Source organism: Hylobates moloch, unplaced genomic scaffold (genome assembly GCF_009828535.3).
Source record: "Hylobates moloch isolate HMO894 unplaced genomic scaffold, HMol_V3 SCAFFOLD_1, whole genome shotgun sequence".
In the NCBI taxonomy this organism is placed as follows: Eukaryota; Metazoa; Chordata; class Mammalia; order Primates; family Hylobatidae; genus Hylobates; species Hylobates moloch.
The window spans coordinates 177,437,346-177,454,564 of NW_026652276.1; the positions used below are offsets into that span (position 1 = coordinate 177,437,346).

The following is a 17,219-nucleotide window of genomic DNA, read 5'->3' on the forward strand; positions in this document are numbered from 1 at the left end:
AGATCAGGATCGAGAGAGCCATAAGGAGGCCATTTGTTTTGGTTGTCTAGGGGGTAGGTGGGCCAGTTTTGAGTGCAAAATTTAATTAGGTGTTTTGGTTTGATGTCTGAGGCGAGGCCAAGGGCCGACAAATTATTTAAAAGACATTGTAGCGGGGAGTCGGCCGGCAGGGATGCAGAGCCTCCCATAATGAGAGGAAGGAATAGACGGCCACAAGCTAGGCAGGGCGTCCCCTGCTAGCCGCTTGCCGCAGAGCAAGTCAGAGCCTCCGGATCAATCGTCACCAAAACGGAAGGACTGAGGAGCCTCTGAGAGGCGGGAGGCCATGGGTCACCTGGTACCAGGATTTTAGCGAGAGAAGGAGAGGGGCCCAGGCCGGAGACGCGAGGAGGAGAGGGAGAAAACTCCGTTCCCTGCAGGCTGAGTCTAAAATAAGATTTACGGCGGCCGAGAGCGGGCGGCTGAGACGGGAGTTGGTCGGCTGGTGTTGGACACCAGGAGGGGAGACTTACCGAGATGAGGCCGGTGTTGGGTGGAGAGGTCGGCGAACAGGAAAATGGGCGGAGACTGGCCGGGGTCTGGACCGAGCCCGAAGAGGGATCGGGATCCCACGGGAGGGTGGGGTGTTCCCGATCCGAGTCACGGCACCAGTGAAAGGGGCCGGGCAAGGATCAGACTACGCCGGTCGCGGTCAAGAGATCTTTATTGGAGGTATCCAGCAGAGAAGGAAGAGAAGAGAAGACAGAGAGAGAGAGAGCTGCTGGTGTGCTGGGTTTTATATCCCTTGGGCCAACGTGGGGCAGGCCCAAGGGAAGGCGGGAGATGCTTCTTTCTGATTGGCCCTCCTTTGGCGGGTTCAGACAGTGCCCGGTCAAGGAGGGGAGAAGAACCTGGAACCGGCGCCATTAAGGTACCCCTGTTGCCTAACAGAACTAAAGAAATTTAAATAAATTTTCTGAATCTCAACTTTTTAATTTTTAAAATGGACAAAACAATAGTTACATGACAAGATCGTCAGAAGAATTGAGATAAAATTGATAAAATACTTAACAGAGGGTCTTGTAATATATAAATGTAATATAATATGTATAGGTTAAAATTGTATCATTATAAAAGATAATTCCTTAATCATAACAAAAGAATTCCTTTATTTTCCCTTTATAGATGTCCTCTACAAAATAGCCTATTGCATTTTTTGCATTATTTACACTTTTAACCTGAAGACTGGTCACTAAGCAATGCATTTAATGTCTGTTGATTTGAGCATTCACTATGTGCACTAGGTAGTGATGGTATTGCAAAAGAAACAGCAATATTTTGCATTGTTCTAAGAAATTAGTACTGAAAACAATTAAGCAAATAAAGCAACATGATCTGTAAATAAATATCAAATAAATAATAATATTCTCAAACTATAATTGAAAATAATAGTGGCTTCAGAATAGGGAAAGGTCTGACTGTGGTGAATGGGCCTTAAGCCTGGCCTTGAAAAATGCACAGATGGATAGAGGAAAGGGGACAATCCTGCCAAGTTGATGAAGAGCAGAACTAAAGAAGAGGTTCGCATGGTATGTTTGGAGTTCAATGAGTGTATTAGTCTGTTTTCACGCTGCTGATAAGAACATACCTGAAAGATTATTAGGTTGTAATTAACACATGAGAAAACCTTACATTTTAGTACATATGATAATGACTAAAACATATACATTAGATGTCTTTTTTCTCTCAGTTCCTGTGTATGTACATGATATCTATATTGCAAATATTTTTAACATGTATTTACATGGATATAAAGCCCTGCACTCTTTCCATGCCTTGAACTCTCACCGCATCCTTTCTCAAGGAACCCATGCATATATTATTAGTCAAAGTTCTCCAGGGAAACAGAACCACAGAACCAATCGGATGGAGAGACATATACCTGTATCTGTCTGTCTATCTATCTATCTATCTATCTATCTATCTATCTATCTATCATCTATCTATCATCTATCTGTCTATATATTTGGATATGTATGTATATGGATCTATCTTTTATTATATCTAATATATATATGCACACATTTATATGTGTATAAACACACACACACATATGTTATAAAATAAGAAAATGGCTCACATAATTTTGGTGGTTGAAGTCTTATGATCTGCCATCTGCAAGCTGGAGACCCAGGAAAGCTGGTGATATCATTCAATTGGAGCAAGAAGGCCTGAGAACTTGGAGGCTGGGTGATCAATGATGTAAATCTAAGTCTAAGGGCAGAAGACTGATGCTCAGCTCAAGCAGTCAAGCAGAAAGGAAAAAAATTCTCCCTCCTTCTGCTTTGTTTTTTGGTTATTGTTGTTGTTCTGTTCATGCCCTCGGTAGGATGGATGATACTCACCCACATTGGGGAGGGCAATCTGCTAAATCCACAGATTCAAATGCTAGTCTCATTTGGAATGATTCTCACAGACACACCCAAAAACAATGTTCAGCCAAATGTCTGGCACTCCATAACCCAGTTAAATTGACACATAAATTAACCATCACAATGTACAAACACTTAAGCAACATAGACATTCCCGCCTTTGCATGAGAGAGACAAGGCAGGGTTTTACAGTGCACAGTCCACAGAAAACATCTTGCAGCCTCACTGACATGTTGGTCCTACAAAGTCCAGTAGGCCATATTGCCAATGGAGCTAGCAGTGGGAACATTTCTCTTTCCCTTTTCAAAAATAAGTGGCATCAAGTCCCCTCCTTCTCTTATAGATTTCTCTACTTTTGTCCTCCAATTCACGCTACTTTACCAATTCAAGTTGTTTTATCTTTATTCTGCAGAACACTTAAATAAGCCCATGCTGTTTTAAAAATATCTGAACTCCAGGCCAGGTGAGGTGGCTCACATCTGTAATCCCAGCGCTTTGGGAGGCCGAGGTGGACAGATCTCCTGAGGTCAGGAGTTCGAGACCAGACTGACCAACATGGAGAAATCCCATCTTTACTAAAAATACAAAATTAGCCAGGTGTGGTGATGCATGCCTGTAATTTCAGCTACTCTGGAGGCTGAGGCAGGAGAATCGCTTGAACCTGGGAGGTGGATGTTGTGGTGAGCCAAGATCGCGCCATTGCGCTGCAGCCTGGGCAACGAGAGCAAAACTCCATATATATGAACTCCAATCCATCACCAGGCTCAGAAAAACTGAGCATCTTCTAGTTGATTTCATCTTAACTCCTTTAGAGGTTAATGTGACTATTAACAGGTTTTCCTGGATAAATATTAAAAGTACTATTATATAATGTACAGTATATAATATTAACTTTGTAAAATCCCACAAATAATTTTGAAGTTCCGACCCCAAGCATTTTACCCAGGGGTGTAAACCTATAGTCTAATCCTCTTGAGTAGGACCTCGAGAGTGTCACCTGACTCCAAATGAATTCTCAAATAAATACATTGATGTTCCTCAGAAAATTCTTATAAATAAATCTTTCCTTTCTTTTCTTTCTTTTTTTTTCTTTTTTTTTTTTTTTTTTCTGAGATGGAGCCTTGCTCTGTTCACAGGCTGGATGGAATGCAGTGGTGTGATCTCGGCTCACTACAACCTCCACCTCCCGGGTTTAAGTGATTCTCCCGCTTCAGCCTCCCAAGTAGCTGGTACTACAGGTGCATGCAACCACGCCCGGCTAATTTTTTGTATTTTGGTAGAGACAGGGTCTCACCATGTTGGCCAGAATGGCCCTGATCTCTTGACCTCGTGATCCGCCCGCCTTGGCCTCCCAAAGTGCTGGGATTACAGGTGTGAGCCACCGGGCCATGCGAAATCTTGCATTTCTTACATAACTTTACATCTGGGTAATGCTACATCGTTTAAAGGTCGTCTTCACATATATTTTCTTGTTTGAGCCTTTCATTAAACATGCATATAAGTATTCAAGATAATTGTGTTCTTTTCCACTTTATAGTTTAGAAGGGTGGTATTTGGAAATTTTGAACAAACAACTCAAGTGCAGCTGGACAGTAAGTGAGAAAAGTCACTAAAAGAATGAAGGGAAACTTTGAAGCCTTATGCATAATCATAATGTGCAAAACCTGGAATATCAGTTATATAGCTTAACTAGCCCCTCAAAAAAACTTATTGACTTAAAAAAGCATCTTATTATTGTCATTATTATTATTAATTCTCTGATTATTTTCATTGATTGTGCAGTTCTTCTGCCGGTCTCACTGGGTTCATTGATGTGATTGTAGCCAGTAGGTAGCTCAGCTGGGGTAGGTTGTGCTAAATGGGGGGGGGTGGGGGGGGGCGGTCTCACTAAAGCCTCAGCTGAGATGGATGAAGCCGAGGCAGCTAGGATCCTCTCTCCATGTGTCTCACCTCCTTGGCTTCTTCAGAGCATGGAAGACTCAGTAATTTCCCAGGCTAGCCTGGTAACCATGTACCACACTCTGATAACATATTTCTAGTTTACAAGTGCACTCACAGCTTTTTCTAATTTAATTGTCACAACAAACCTGAGAGATAGTAACGTTAGTAATATTATTGTCTCTGTTCTTACAGTTGAGGAACCTCAACATCTGAAAAGTCAGTGACTTACCAATCCAAATAGCTATAAGAATGCAGAGCTAGGATTTAAAACCAGACATCGTCAACAGAAAAAACCTGAAGTATAAGACATGCACACATGTACCCTTTCTCCAAAGAGTGGGTTCTAAATTCTAAAGTCCATTTATAAAATGGTTGAATAAATAATGCTGATCATGTAAGTTATAACTTAATGACTTATTAATATTTTTCAATTTTCAAGTATTGTAAAGTGACAAAACTAATTTTATTACTTAACATTTTATACATTATATGTCTATAGGAACACATTCTGAGTTTTTCTTTTATTTAAATTACAGATACACTTTGGACTAAGTATAAAGGAAAAAAATTGATGTTTCAGATATTAAGAATTCAAAATTAAATTTATCAAACTTTTCACTAAAATACTTCTCGTGATTTTTCTCTCAAAATTGAGAAGCCAGTTTATAATCAGTTGTAACCTTACTTGAATTTCTTCCACTCTAGCTGTAAATCCCACTTTAAAGTAGAGCTAACAAAAATGGCTGAGAGCAGCAATTCAGAAGCAACTCAGCCTTAACAAAAAATGAAGCGTTGGACTTTAAGCCACTGCAGGTTCTTGCTACACTCAATGAACACAATCTTCTCTCACCTTCTATTAGGAAGGAATATTAATTAAAGACCTTCATACGCACCTATATAAAAATTATAAGCCATATTGTCTATAGTTATACAAGCATATACATTCATACATACATGAAAATGCATGGACTTTTAAACATACAAAGGATGAGAATAGCTCGAGTTTTATTACTCATTACATCACACACAAAATCAGTTAGGGGTATTAATATACACTATGTCATTTTTTTCGACATTTGTTACAAAAGATGTTGGCATTTGGTTCCCTCATTAGAGACTCCATTATTTTTGTCATTTTAAAAAAATCAGTTGTAATTATTGGTGCTTTTATAATGTAAAACTACAAATTCACTTTGGAAGGTACAAGATCGAACTATGTAATGATTATTGCAAAAACCTGGACTTACTTTCTGAGCAACTTATTCATTTCTGTTTGATTTATTTATTCATTCTCTATTGTTACCTAACCTCAACAGTTGAGACATTAAGTCCACATTCTGAGGAAAGGTAGGTAACAACATTGAGGCTGCAGATTCAGTGCTGAACAGTCCCGTCTAAGAAATGTAACAGCAAGAAAAGTGTAGGAGTGATAGTCGAGAGTGGGTCTGAAAAAGTGGTTATTATGATAACGTGCTGCTAACCAATTGTGTGACTGTAACTTAACAGTCACACATTAAATCAACTTTGTGGGATTCTTCTGTCCGCATTTGTTAAAAAAGGGGCGGGGCAATAAAATCATGTTTTCAAAATTTCATACTAAAACATTTTAATATTTTTACAATCTCGATATTACTGCAGAACCCCACGTCCACAACTTCCTATAATCCTTTATTATTGTGAAGTCCCTCTCTTTAGGGAACTAGTTATAAGCACTCAAAATTTTAGCTGCTTACTAATATTGTATCATTTTAAATAATCTAATTAACAATCGAATTGTTCTGTGAAAGTTCTAAATGAAAAGGGCCATTCTTAGCTCCCTTGGGAAATGTGCCTCGAAGGTATCAGGGTCTCTCCTGCTAATCTTCAGTTACTTGAACCCTTTCCTAGAATGTTTTAAAACCTTCTTTTAAAGAAAATAAATGAAACTACAAACCCCAGGAGCCAAAGCTGAAAACAGACATTTCCTCTCCTGCCCTTCCCGCCCCCTTTAAATCTAGGAGTCTAGTAAGCTAAAACTCAAGTTGAGGCATCCTGAAATATGCCTGAAAGAAACGTCGCCTATTTCTTCTGTTTTTAGCCGAGCGTTCACTGGGCTCCTTTAAATCGGTGCTGAGAGCGAGGAAGGATCCGGAGCGACGCAGGATGGGGTGGGCGTGGGCCGCGGGCATCACCTGTTCCGAGAGGCGCCTGCGCACTGAGAGGGCGCGGGCGAGGAGGCGGTGCGCGGTGGGAGGGGCGGACGGCGCCCGGCTGGCACCGCTCAGATCTGCTTCTCCCCGGCTCGGGGCGCCGAGGCGGCGTCCGGGAGGCGTCTTCTGCAAAGGTTGCCTGGCGCTGTCCAACATGGAGGAGGCACCGGCAGCGGGCGTTACCTGCCAGCGGGACTAACCTCTGCCTGGCGTTCCGGGCGGCAGTGCCTGGTCCGGAGTCCAGGGACTCGGCTGCCTGCACGCCCCGAGGCGGACCCCGGCTCTGACTGCTCCCCTGGCCGCGGGCTTCTCGACTGGGACGCGGCGCGAGGAGGGAGCGCGGCGGCCCCGAGTCTCCCTGAGCCATGGGCAATGAGGCGAGCTTGGAAGGGGAAGGGCTCGCCGAAGGGCTGGCGGCGGCCGCAGCGGCTGGAGGAGGAGCTAGCGGGGCGGGGAGCCCCTCGCACACCGCGATCCCGGCCGGCATGGAGGCGGATTTGAGCCAGCTGAGCGAAGAGGAGAGGAGACAGATCGCCGCTGTCATGTCAAGGGCGCAGGGGCTGCCCAAGGGAAGCGTCCCCCCGGCCGCTGCGGAGTCGCCTTCCATGCACAGGCATGCACAGCATGATGTATATGTCCGGGCATATATGTACAGCTTCCCGTGCACATATGTGCCAGCCCGTATGTGCCAGCACGGCGGTACATATATGTCGCCTCCGTGCATTTTATTCTCCCCAGTGGGGTGGCCATAGAGAGATCCTAAGCCTTGTGATGGGCGGAATAAAAATGATGCATTGTAGAGTTTCTGGTGGGATAGTCAAGGGTTACATTCTTGGAACTGTGATTTTAGGTTGTGATTTTTGGCCTTTTGGAGCCCTTCCCCTCTAGGATGGCGTGGAGAGACGCCCTCCAGTGTTTTACTAATCTGGAAGTCTTCCATTAATACAACACGGACGTGTTGGGAAATGGATAGAGCTGGGTGTTTACCTGTCTCTGTTTAAACCTCTTGGCCACTGCGGGGTCTTTTTCTCTGTGAATGATGTCTAAATATTTCTGTAACTTTAATCCCCTTGTAGGTGATTTGTCCTCTCTTGCCACCCTACCCGCAGAGGAGAGCAGAAGCTGTTTAGGTAGAAGGAATAGAATGAATATACCTTTTATATTCATTGTGGAACCCTAAAATATGTGTGGCATTAAACAGATGGTTTGGTCACAGCAGAGCAGGTGCTGTACATACATTTCTAAATTAGCATATGCTATTTTTAAGCCACTGCTCTGTTTTATGCAAAAGTGGCCTTCAGTTTAGGGAAGAACATGTGAATTTTATTACCTTAGAAAATAATTTTCAATACATACTTTTAAAAACCAAGCAAATAAATGGCAACTTGCATAGGCAAGTATAAGAGCTAATCAGTAATATGAATGTATTCATTTCCGCCTGTAACTCTCCATTTTCCTTCATCCCAATAGATTAGTTGTTTTCTAATTAGAGTACTAAGAGGGTATAATCATTGTGCCTGCCTTGCCTTTCTTATTGTAAACAAACCCTTTAACTTTGCACCCTCTAGTAGAGAACAGTTTTCTATCCGGGTCCTGAAACAATTCCTCTTTTATGACAACTGAAGGCAAACCTACAATTTTCATTTGATATATTGTAGGCACGAAAGACCTGGATATATAGGTGTAGATCCTTATCCTCCACTTTATAAAATAAAAAAAAATTAACTTAGTTACTATCACGTAAGCATAATTTTGCCAAATAATTATAGGAGAAATGTAAAATGTTTTATGGATAGTGACAGTATTTTCACATAAAATCTTAAATGCTTAAAATCTACCAGGTAAAACGTCTGTTTGTCTTGAAACCACTAGTACTAGTGAAAACTAGCCCCTTTATGTTAAATATGTTTTTCTGTGTTTTTAAACTAGTAATCTATGGGGCTATTTGGAAAAAGTCTTCTTGTTCTCTTATCCAGTTTATGATATGTACTGTTTTCCTCTACTTGATGAAAACTTTACTAGAAAAAAAATTTAGTGCTCATTCACTAGACTTTCACAGGATAATAACAAGGTATGATACTTTTACTAGCCTTTTAGAACTGTATGCCAGATCTTTTATATTTTTTCCTAAGAAGCAAAAGCAACAGGTCTATTATGCTGGTTACCAATACCAGTTACAGTGAGATCTTTGATTTCTAGATTTCTAACTTTTCTTCTGTTTAGAGGGTGGCTGAGAAACATTATTTCCACCTATAAAACTGTTGCTTCATGCAGTATTTGTATCAGATAGTATACTTTTAAAGCTGTCTATTGATAATTTTATTGTGGTGGAAATCTTATCAATAGTTAGTGTGTGGCCCAAACAGTATTGGTGAAAACTTCATCCAAATACTAAAAAATAAACAATAATTTTCTGACCTTTGCAACTTACTCTTATATTTTACTGAAAGATTTGTATAAAAGGTACATAACTTTTTAAAGTTATTTTCCCTATATATGATTACCAAAGAAACATTTGGTTTATCACTTAGACTTTTAAAGTTATAGAGTTATGTAAATTTAATTAATATAGGATGGCATACACAAATTATTTGAACTTTTAAGCATTTAAGTGGTGTGAATTGAACATAGAATTTTAAAAATAAAGATTGAGAGCATGGATTTTTATCCTATTGATTTTAACCAACTTATAGCAAATTACAAATACTTCTCAATCAATGTGTCTCATGTTCCTTGCCTTTAAATAAGGCTAATAATACCTATCTTACCTTAGAGAGTCCATTGAGGATCAATTAAAAGTTGACATGAATGTTTTTGAGTTGTAATTTACACGAACCCTACAAATATAAAGAGTGGTAATATCGGTATCAGCAATGGGTGACACTGTCACTGATGGCTACGGACAAATTGTTCAATTGTACATTGTTTTTGGGTTATTTTGATGTGTCAGTTTTCTTTTACATGTGGAAAAATCAGTTCAGTGGAGTGTAAACCACCTCCTCTGCCCACAAACCAGGAGTGAGGATACCAGATTTCTGTGACTAACTAGTTTTATGACCTTGAATTAGTCACTCAGCTTCTCTTAGTCCCTATATCGGGACTTAGAGCATAAATGCATAGATATTCATTTATTCATATAATATATAAAAATTAACAGATAGTCCCGAAGTTGCTTATATTTCTAATATTATAAAATTTTATGTGACTCAGCACTGTCAACTGTCATTGTTTGTTGTGTTCTGCTTATAAAAGATTTTATTATCTCAGATGCTTTTACATTCCTACAGTCTGCATATATGTTTTCCTCATCTTAGGGGAAATATGTTGTTTTCTGCTAACATTTGAAAAAAAAATTCTAATCCAAGGATGACAATAGTAAAATGAAAAGGGAGGTGTAGTACTAAATATAGTTACAAGCTAGCAGTAGAAGGCAGGTTACAAATGAAATGCTCGTGGATTTTTTATTCATTGTAGACCCAGAGAAGTGCAATTTCATTACTTTTTCTACTCTTTCTATTTACAGTTACAGATACATCTATGAGAAGGGCTTTATTGAAAAAAAATTCTCTGATTAGTAGAACATTTAATAAGAATTCTGACTGAACTGATTATTTTCTTTACTGCTTTCAGCCTCCCCTACTGGGCTTCTTCCTAAAGGTGCAGGCCAAATCCAGGTTCTAAAAAGAATATAGAATTTATCCATTTATATCTCAGATGGCCTATAGAAGAATTTTAAGTGAAAGCAATTCAAGAAACATTAAAGTAAAACGAATACATGATATATTTGTTCCTTGGTTCACTCATTGTTAATCATCCACTTATTCATTAATTCATCAAATATTAATGCTCATCTACTAGTTGCCAGGCTTGGTTCTAATGATGCAAAGATAAGTGAAATATATCCTCTCTCTCTAGGAGTTCACAGTCCAGTATACAAGGCAGAGATGGCATTTTAATCACTTTTCTTTTTAACAGTAAAACTGTTATGCCTAACAAAATTTCACCAAAAGACAACAGCACCTTTACATTTTTGTTTGGTATTGACAATTTTTTCTCTTGATTTTCTTTCCATTTCCCACTCAAAGCTCTCTGTTTTACTTTTATTTACATAGTTATAGCAACTAAAACTAAGTTTAAATTATAAGACAGTCTTTAGGGTTGTGTGCCTATTTTCTGATGGGGATTCTATAGTAAAGTACAACTTATATTTGTAGGAAGTACATGCAATTATAATTCCTGGTGCAAGCAGCTTGCTTTCAATTCTGCTGTTTCTGATTATCACAAATATTTGACATTCATGAAGTTGTTTTTTGTTGTTTTGCAAATATGATGGATTAAGTGAAATATTAAAACAATGATTAAGTTTAGTAGCATTTTCAAGAGAGAAAAATTTAGTATAATTAAGGTAGATTTTTTTTGGTACTCTGCTTAAAGTTAAATTTATAGGACTCTGTACAGGGAAGTTATTTAAATAAAATGCCTAATAATTACTCATAGGATTGCCATACCTGTAATCAGCCCTAAGCATGTGCTGTTCAAGGGAATGGTGCAATATATTAAGTAAATACAGAAGATTTATAGAATAATGTTAAGATCTGAATAGTGTACCTATAAAGAAATGTTCAGAATGATTTTCTCCAAATGGAAATATGTAGCAGTCCATTTTAAGAGCTAGCTTGGAAGTATTGGAATTAACTAGGGTTAACACTTTTAGTTCTGTTTAAGTAAAGACTTCAGAGACATGGTAGAATATATATACTTTTGTAAACTTTTCCTTGGAGGAAATTGCAAAAATTCAGAATCTACTTATTTGTCTTTTACCAGAAAATCACTTTATGCATACATTGCCATTTATAGATTTTCTTTTCTTCTAAGTGTTTGCTACCTAGAAGTAATGCTTCTTTGCCTCTTTCTGCTATCCCTTACATCCTGACCTGTACTCAAATTTCTATGTCAGGAAATTTGGAAAAAGTTAATTCATAAGAAGTATTGAATATGAAATAAAATATTTATAGTCTGTCTCATTAGCAGGTAAATTTTGATAAACCCAATTAGAACCTATAAATCTTTATTGTCATATTTTAGGTGCTTCTAAGTTACTTTCTTTATTCTTGTTTCCTTTAATGAAAAAGAAACATTTTTCAAAATTTAAAAAGCCTCATATATCAAACAAAATACTTACAATTTGATTTTCTCCACAATTCTAATTCAGAATATTCTTTTAGCTGCAACTTTATCAATAAAGTATGAATTATTTTAAAAGTTTCTGTATTTAATATGACTTTTGGCTAAAACAATACATATATAAAAAATAAGAAACTCCTATTTTAATTATTTAACCATAGTCATTTAAAATGTATCATGTTTCCAAGCCTGTTTCAAAAAATATGTCTTATATATTTGTCTATGAATTAAGATATATCTTGAAAATTAACTACTTGCTACATTTAATCTCAATGTCAATAATAAATTAGATTACTAATAATCAATGGCATTAAGAGATAGTGTAGCAAACACTGAGTAAGATATATGGATACCAAGATATATCTCAAGATGATTTAAGCATCTGTTATGCTTCCCATAAAAATTTTAGGTTAATAATTAGTTATTTTTTTAAAAAAGATAACACTGATATTCAATAATAAAGATGGGGTTGTTCCTCAAGAATGTCTAAATAATGAATGTAGAAATTCTCATTCTGTAAGGTTTCATAAGGATAATATTTGATGAATAGTGCCTTTCTAGATGGAGGCATGGGGATAATCCCCAGTCACTCTCTGGGACTGTCATGATTTTAGATGCCCACATCTGTGTCTCTCCTGGCCAGTAACCTGGAACACTAGAAGCCCAAGTAAAATTAAATACATTATAAACTTTTTAGCATTCCTGGGAAAGCATCATGTAAACTCCATTATAGGAGACTCCCCTTATTTCACATTGTATTCCCTATTTAGTTTGTGTAAATTCTCAAAATGAAATTTTTAAAAGTCTCAGCAGACTCCTACATTTAAAAATGAATATTTGTAACTCTCAATGCTGCTAGCATTTGGAAGACTTTCTTTGACCATGACTTTTGATAAAAAGAAAAAAATATACTCTGTGAACATGTATGAATTTTAATATGACTTTGTTTTGATTTATTGAGGTTTTAATTTAAACCTATATTTAGTTAAGTTTTAAGGCCAGATTCTATTAAGTGCAAAGGTAAATTACTTTTATTATAAGTATTTTCTAATTATATATTTTAATTTTTATCACTCATAAGGGCAAGTTTTTTTTTCTTCACTTCCTTGTTGAAAATCTCTACCCATTTAAAGAAAGAAAAAAAAGCATTAAAAGTTTTATGATCACTTGAAGGATGCTACAAAAATGGGTTCTGGTTATATTTATACATTCATAATTTTGAAGATATAAGCAATAGGTTTTTCGTATTGCTTTGATTTGAAATAATTTCCATTATTTTCACCTTTTTTTTTTTTTTTTACTCTTCTAGGAAACAAGAGTTGGATAGTAGTCATCCTCCAAAGCAATCAGGAAGACCCCCGGACCCTGGGCGTCCAGCTCAACCTGGTCTCAGTAAAAGTAGAACTACAGACACTTTCAGGTCAGAGCAGAAATTGCCTGGGAGGAGTCCTTCCACTATTAGCTTGAAAGAATCAAAGTCTAGAACTGATTTTAAGGAAGAGCACAAGTCTAGTATGATGCCTGGCTTCCTCTCAGAGGTTAACCCTTTAAGTGCTGTCTCCTCTGTTGTAAATAAGTTCAACCCTTTTGATTTGATATCAGACTCTGAGGCATCCCAGGAAGAAACCACCAAGAAACAAAAAGTAGTTCAGAAGGAACAAGGAAAACCTGAGGGAATCACAAAACCTCCTTCACAACAACAGCCACCCAAGCCCATTCCTAAGCAGCAAGGACCTGGTAGGGATCCACTTCAGCAGGATGGCCCTCCCAAATCAATATCTCCTCAACAACCAGAAAAAATTAAATCACAACCTCCAGGTACAGGAAAGCCAATTCAGGGTCCTGCCCAGATTCCTCAGACAGACCATGCAAAATTGCCACTTCAACGAGATGCATCCAGGCCTCAGACTAAACAGGCAGACATAGTAAGGGGAGAATCAGTTAAACCCTCACTGCAAAGCCCATCCAAACCGCCTATTCAGCAACCAACTCCTGGAAAACCTCCAGCACAGCAGCCTGGACCTGAAAAATCACAGCCTGGGCCTGCAAAGCCCCCAGCTCAGCCCTCAGGGCTAACAAAGCCACTGGCTCAACAACCAGGGACAGTGAAACCCCCAGTCCAGCCACCAGGGACAACAAAGCCTCCAGCTCAGCCACTTGGTCCTGCTAAGCCTCCAGCTCAGCAGACTGGGTCAGAGAAGGCTTCATTGGAGCAGCCTGGGCCAAAGGCTCTAGCTCAGCCTCCTGGAGTTGGAAAGACTCCAGCTCAACAGCCAGGGCCAGCAAAGCCTCCAACCCAGCAGGTGGGGACACCAAAACCCCTAGCTCAAGAACCTGGGCTACAGTCTCCAGCTAAGGCACCTGGGCCTACAAAGACTCCCCTTCAGCAGCCTGGGCCAGGAAAGATTCCAGCTCAACAGGCAGGACCCGGAAAGACTTCTGCCCAGCAGACTGGCCCAACAAAGCCTCCTTCACAACCTGGCCCAGCAAAGCCCCCACCTCAACAGCCTGGCTCAGCAAAGCCCCCACCTCAACAGCCTGGCTCAGCAAAGCCCCCACCTCAACAGCCTGGCTCAGCAAAACTCTCAGCTCAACAGCCTAGCCCAGCAAAGCCCTCGACTCAGCAATCTACAAAACCAGTAAGCCAAACAGGATCTGGAAAACCTCTGCAGCCACCAACAGTGTCTCCATCTGCAAAACAGCCTCCTTCACAAGGCCTCCCTAAAACCATCTGTCCTCTTTGCAATACCACTGAACTTCTGTTGCATGTTCCAGAAAAGGCCAATTTTAACACATGCACTGAGTGTCAAACCACTGTCTGTAGCCTCTGTGGTTTTAATCCCAATCCTCATTTATCGGAGGTAAGTGCATTTATTGACTGAGTCCATACTCTTCAGCCATATCATCATCTTACACAAATGATGCTTAACTAAACACATATATGACATGATGGCATTGTCTTTCTCTGGATTCTCCCTTCCCTCGTTTTGTTTTCTGCCAGTTGTAATTTTTTTTTAACATTTCTCTGACTAGAAGCCCCAAACATTGCCACAATTTCTGAAAATTTGACATATAAGACAAATATAAATTGATTGAAAGATGCTGAGCGTCTACTCATTTCGCTCTGTATGTAAGACCCACACTGTTATTTAGCATACAATGTTATTGCCTTAACTTTTACATTGGTGTTCCTACCTATCAAAATTTTGGTACTCATAAATGTTATTTATATTTGTGTTAGAAAGAAATGTGAACAATGTTTTCGAATTCTGAATATAATTTTAACTTAAAATTGAATATAGTTTTTTAATCTGCACATCCCTTTTCCCTTCTAGTAATTCTGATATATCAAACGAGGTCATGTTGAGAGTCCTTAATAGAGTATTAAGTCATTTCACAAAATGAAGAAGTTGTTAGAGCAGGTTCAGAATGTAGGGGTGACTTCTCAGATGACAATTTATATCTCCTAGGCTTGAATCTGGGTAGCCTTATGTTTCCAAGGGTTAGCTGGGTAATACTTTCTGACTCATCAAATTATAAAAGGGTTAATTGTGATATAGATGAGTACAAGTTTGTTTATTCAGATTGAGGATAGAAGAGTAGTTCTCAGTAAGTCAGCTGACTTTATTAATATTAGTTTAGCATGAAAAGGCCTGGAATAATGTAGCATTTTAATAGGTAGAGATTCAGAGTTTTTTTTTAGGGGAAGAGACAAGAAGATACAAAGCATTTTTAAAAACTCAGAAATTCTCTGCCATTAAGAAATAAAACAGTGAAGATGGTATAAAGAAATGGGCAGTGAGGTTGGAGATAGGCTAGAGTCAGACTTTGGCTTTCCACATTTAGTAGGTAGTGATCAGCATATAAATAGAGAAGAGGTTTAGGCTCTAAGAGAACATGAGGGATTCATTTTTTTAAGAGTTCTAATAGCCTCTACTTAATGAGAAGGCACAGAAATAATTTAGCCTGTCTGGAGGACAACTGTTAGTGGGCTATCTGTGCATTACATCTGCAAACAGCCCAGGAAGTAACTGACAGCAGGCAATGAAGGATTATGTGATTTAAATATCCCTGAGACGTGAAGCTTGTATACTTTGTTATAAATGAAATCTATCATGATAATAACAATAATGATGATCATTGGTAATTTATGTTAATGTGGATACTTATGAAAAATAATGCAAATTTAAAATATGTCAACTTTTGGTTATTTTCTAAAGTAACTTTTACTTTTTTAAACAAAAGTAATATTGAGTAATTTAACTTTTCAAATAAATAATCACTTATAAAACTACAGTTAATAAGAATGTGCTGCATTTGACTTATGGAAGAAATCAAATTATAAGTAGTTTATATATATATACATATATATACATATGTTTATATATACACATATATACATATATACATATGTTTATATATACACATATATACATATACATATGTTTATATATACACATATATACATATACACACATATACATATGTTTATATATACACATATATACATATACATATGTTTATATATACACATATATATACATATACATATGTTTTTACATATACATATATATATGTAGCTTTTTAAGTCTTGGTAAAATATGTTTCTCCCCATATTATACTCCCCTTATAGGAATGTGAAGTAATAATGACTTCAAATGATAGATGATCATTTTATAGTGTTTGGATTTGTCTTAGTTTTGTGGCAATTTACATGGCAGAAATATGCAGCTGGAAATTTAAGCTGTATATGTTATTTCTACACACAATATAAGAAAGACATTATTTGAATACCTGCTATGTGGAAGATATTCTGTTATATGTTTGGTGAGATATAAAGATAACTAAAACATGAATGTTGATTTTAACAGATTAAAAATTACTAGATAAGATAATACATGCACAAGAAAATATAATATGTGACCAGATTATAAAAGCTGTTATAGATATAAATAAATATTGTGGACTTCAGAGTAGAAAGTGCTCATTTCCAGGGGATGAGATTAAGGAAAACTTCATAGGGAAAATGGCATTTGAGCTGGGCATATAAGGATGGGCACTATTTCAATAGATATAGGACATGAAAGAGTGTAATGATTTGGGCCCAAACTTGGAGTTACAAAAGTACAGAGTATATTTTAGGGAGTCAAGAATAAATGTAGGTTAGCTAGGGTGATGGAAAAGAAATGGGCAATGAGATTGGAGATAGGTCGAAGTCAGATTTTAGCCTTACACATTTAGCAGGTAGTGATGAGCTTTCTACTTTTTGAAAGGTACCTCAATTAATATGATATACATTTGATGGTTCATTGTACTGATTTTTATCAAATGCCTAGTTACAAAACATTATTGAATGCTATGGGAGATTGAAATATTTGTTAGATGTGCAGTCTTCTGTCAACCATAAATAGGGGAAATACAAGTTGCACATAAAAAGAACATCTATGTATTTATTTCTATAAAAAGTAACTTTGGGCCAGGCGTGATGGCTCAC

At 37.9% G+C, this 17,219-nt stretch overlaps 1 protein-coding gene across 9 annotated transcripts in view; it reads left to right on the forward strand.

The window, feature by feature from the left end:
• Positions 1-6,593: 6,593 nt before the first annotated feature.
• PCLO (piccolo presynaptic cytomatrix protein) overlaps positions 6,594-17,219 on the forward strand; it is a 402,967-nt gene continuing 392,341 nt past the window's right edge. For all 9 annotated transcript variants that reach the window (XR_004371190.2, XM_032761204.2, XM_032761205.2 and 6 more), the window contains exons 1-2: positions 6,594-7,154; positions 13,035-14,586. Coding sequence is in view for 8 of the 9 variants with exons in the window: in XM_032761204.2 (XP_032617095.1) it covers positions 6,907-7,154; positions 13,035-14,586 (1,800 nt within the window). In the remaining variant the exon portion in view is untranslated. The remainder of the gene's footprint in view (positions 7,155-13,034; positions 14,587-17,219) is intronic.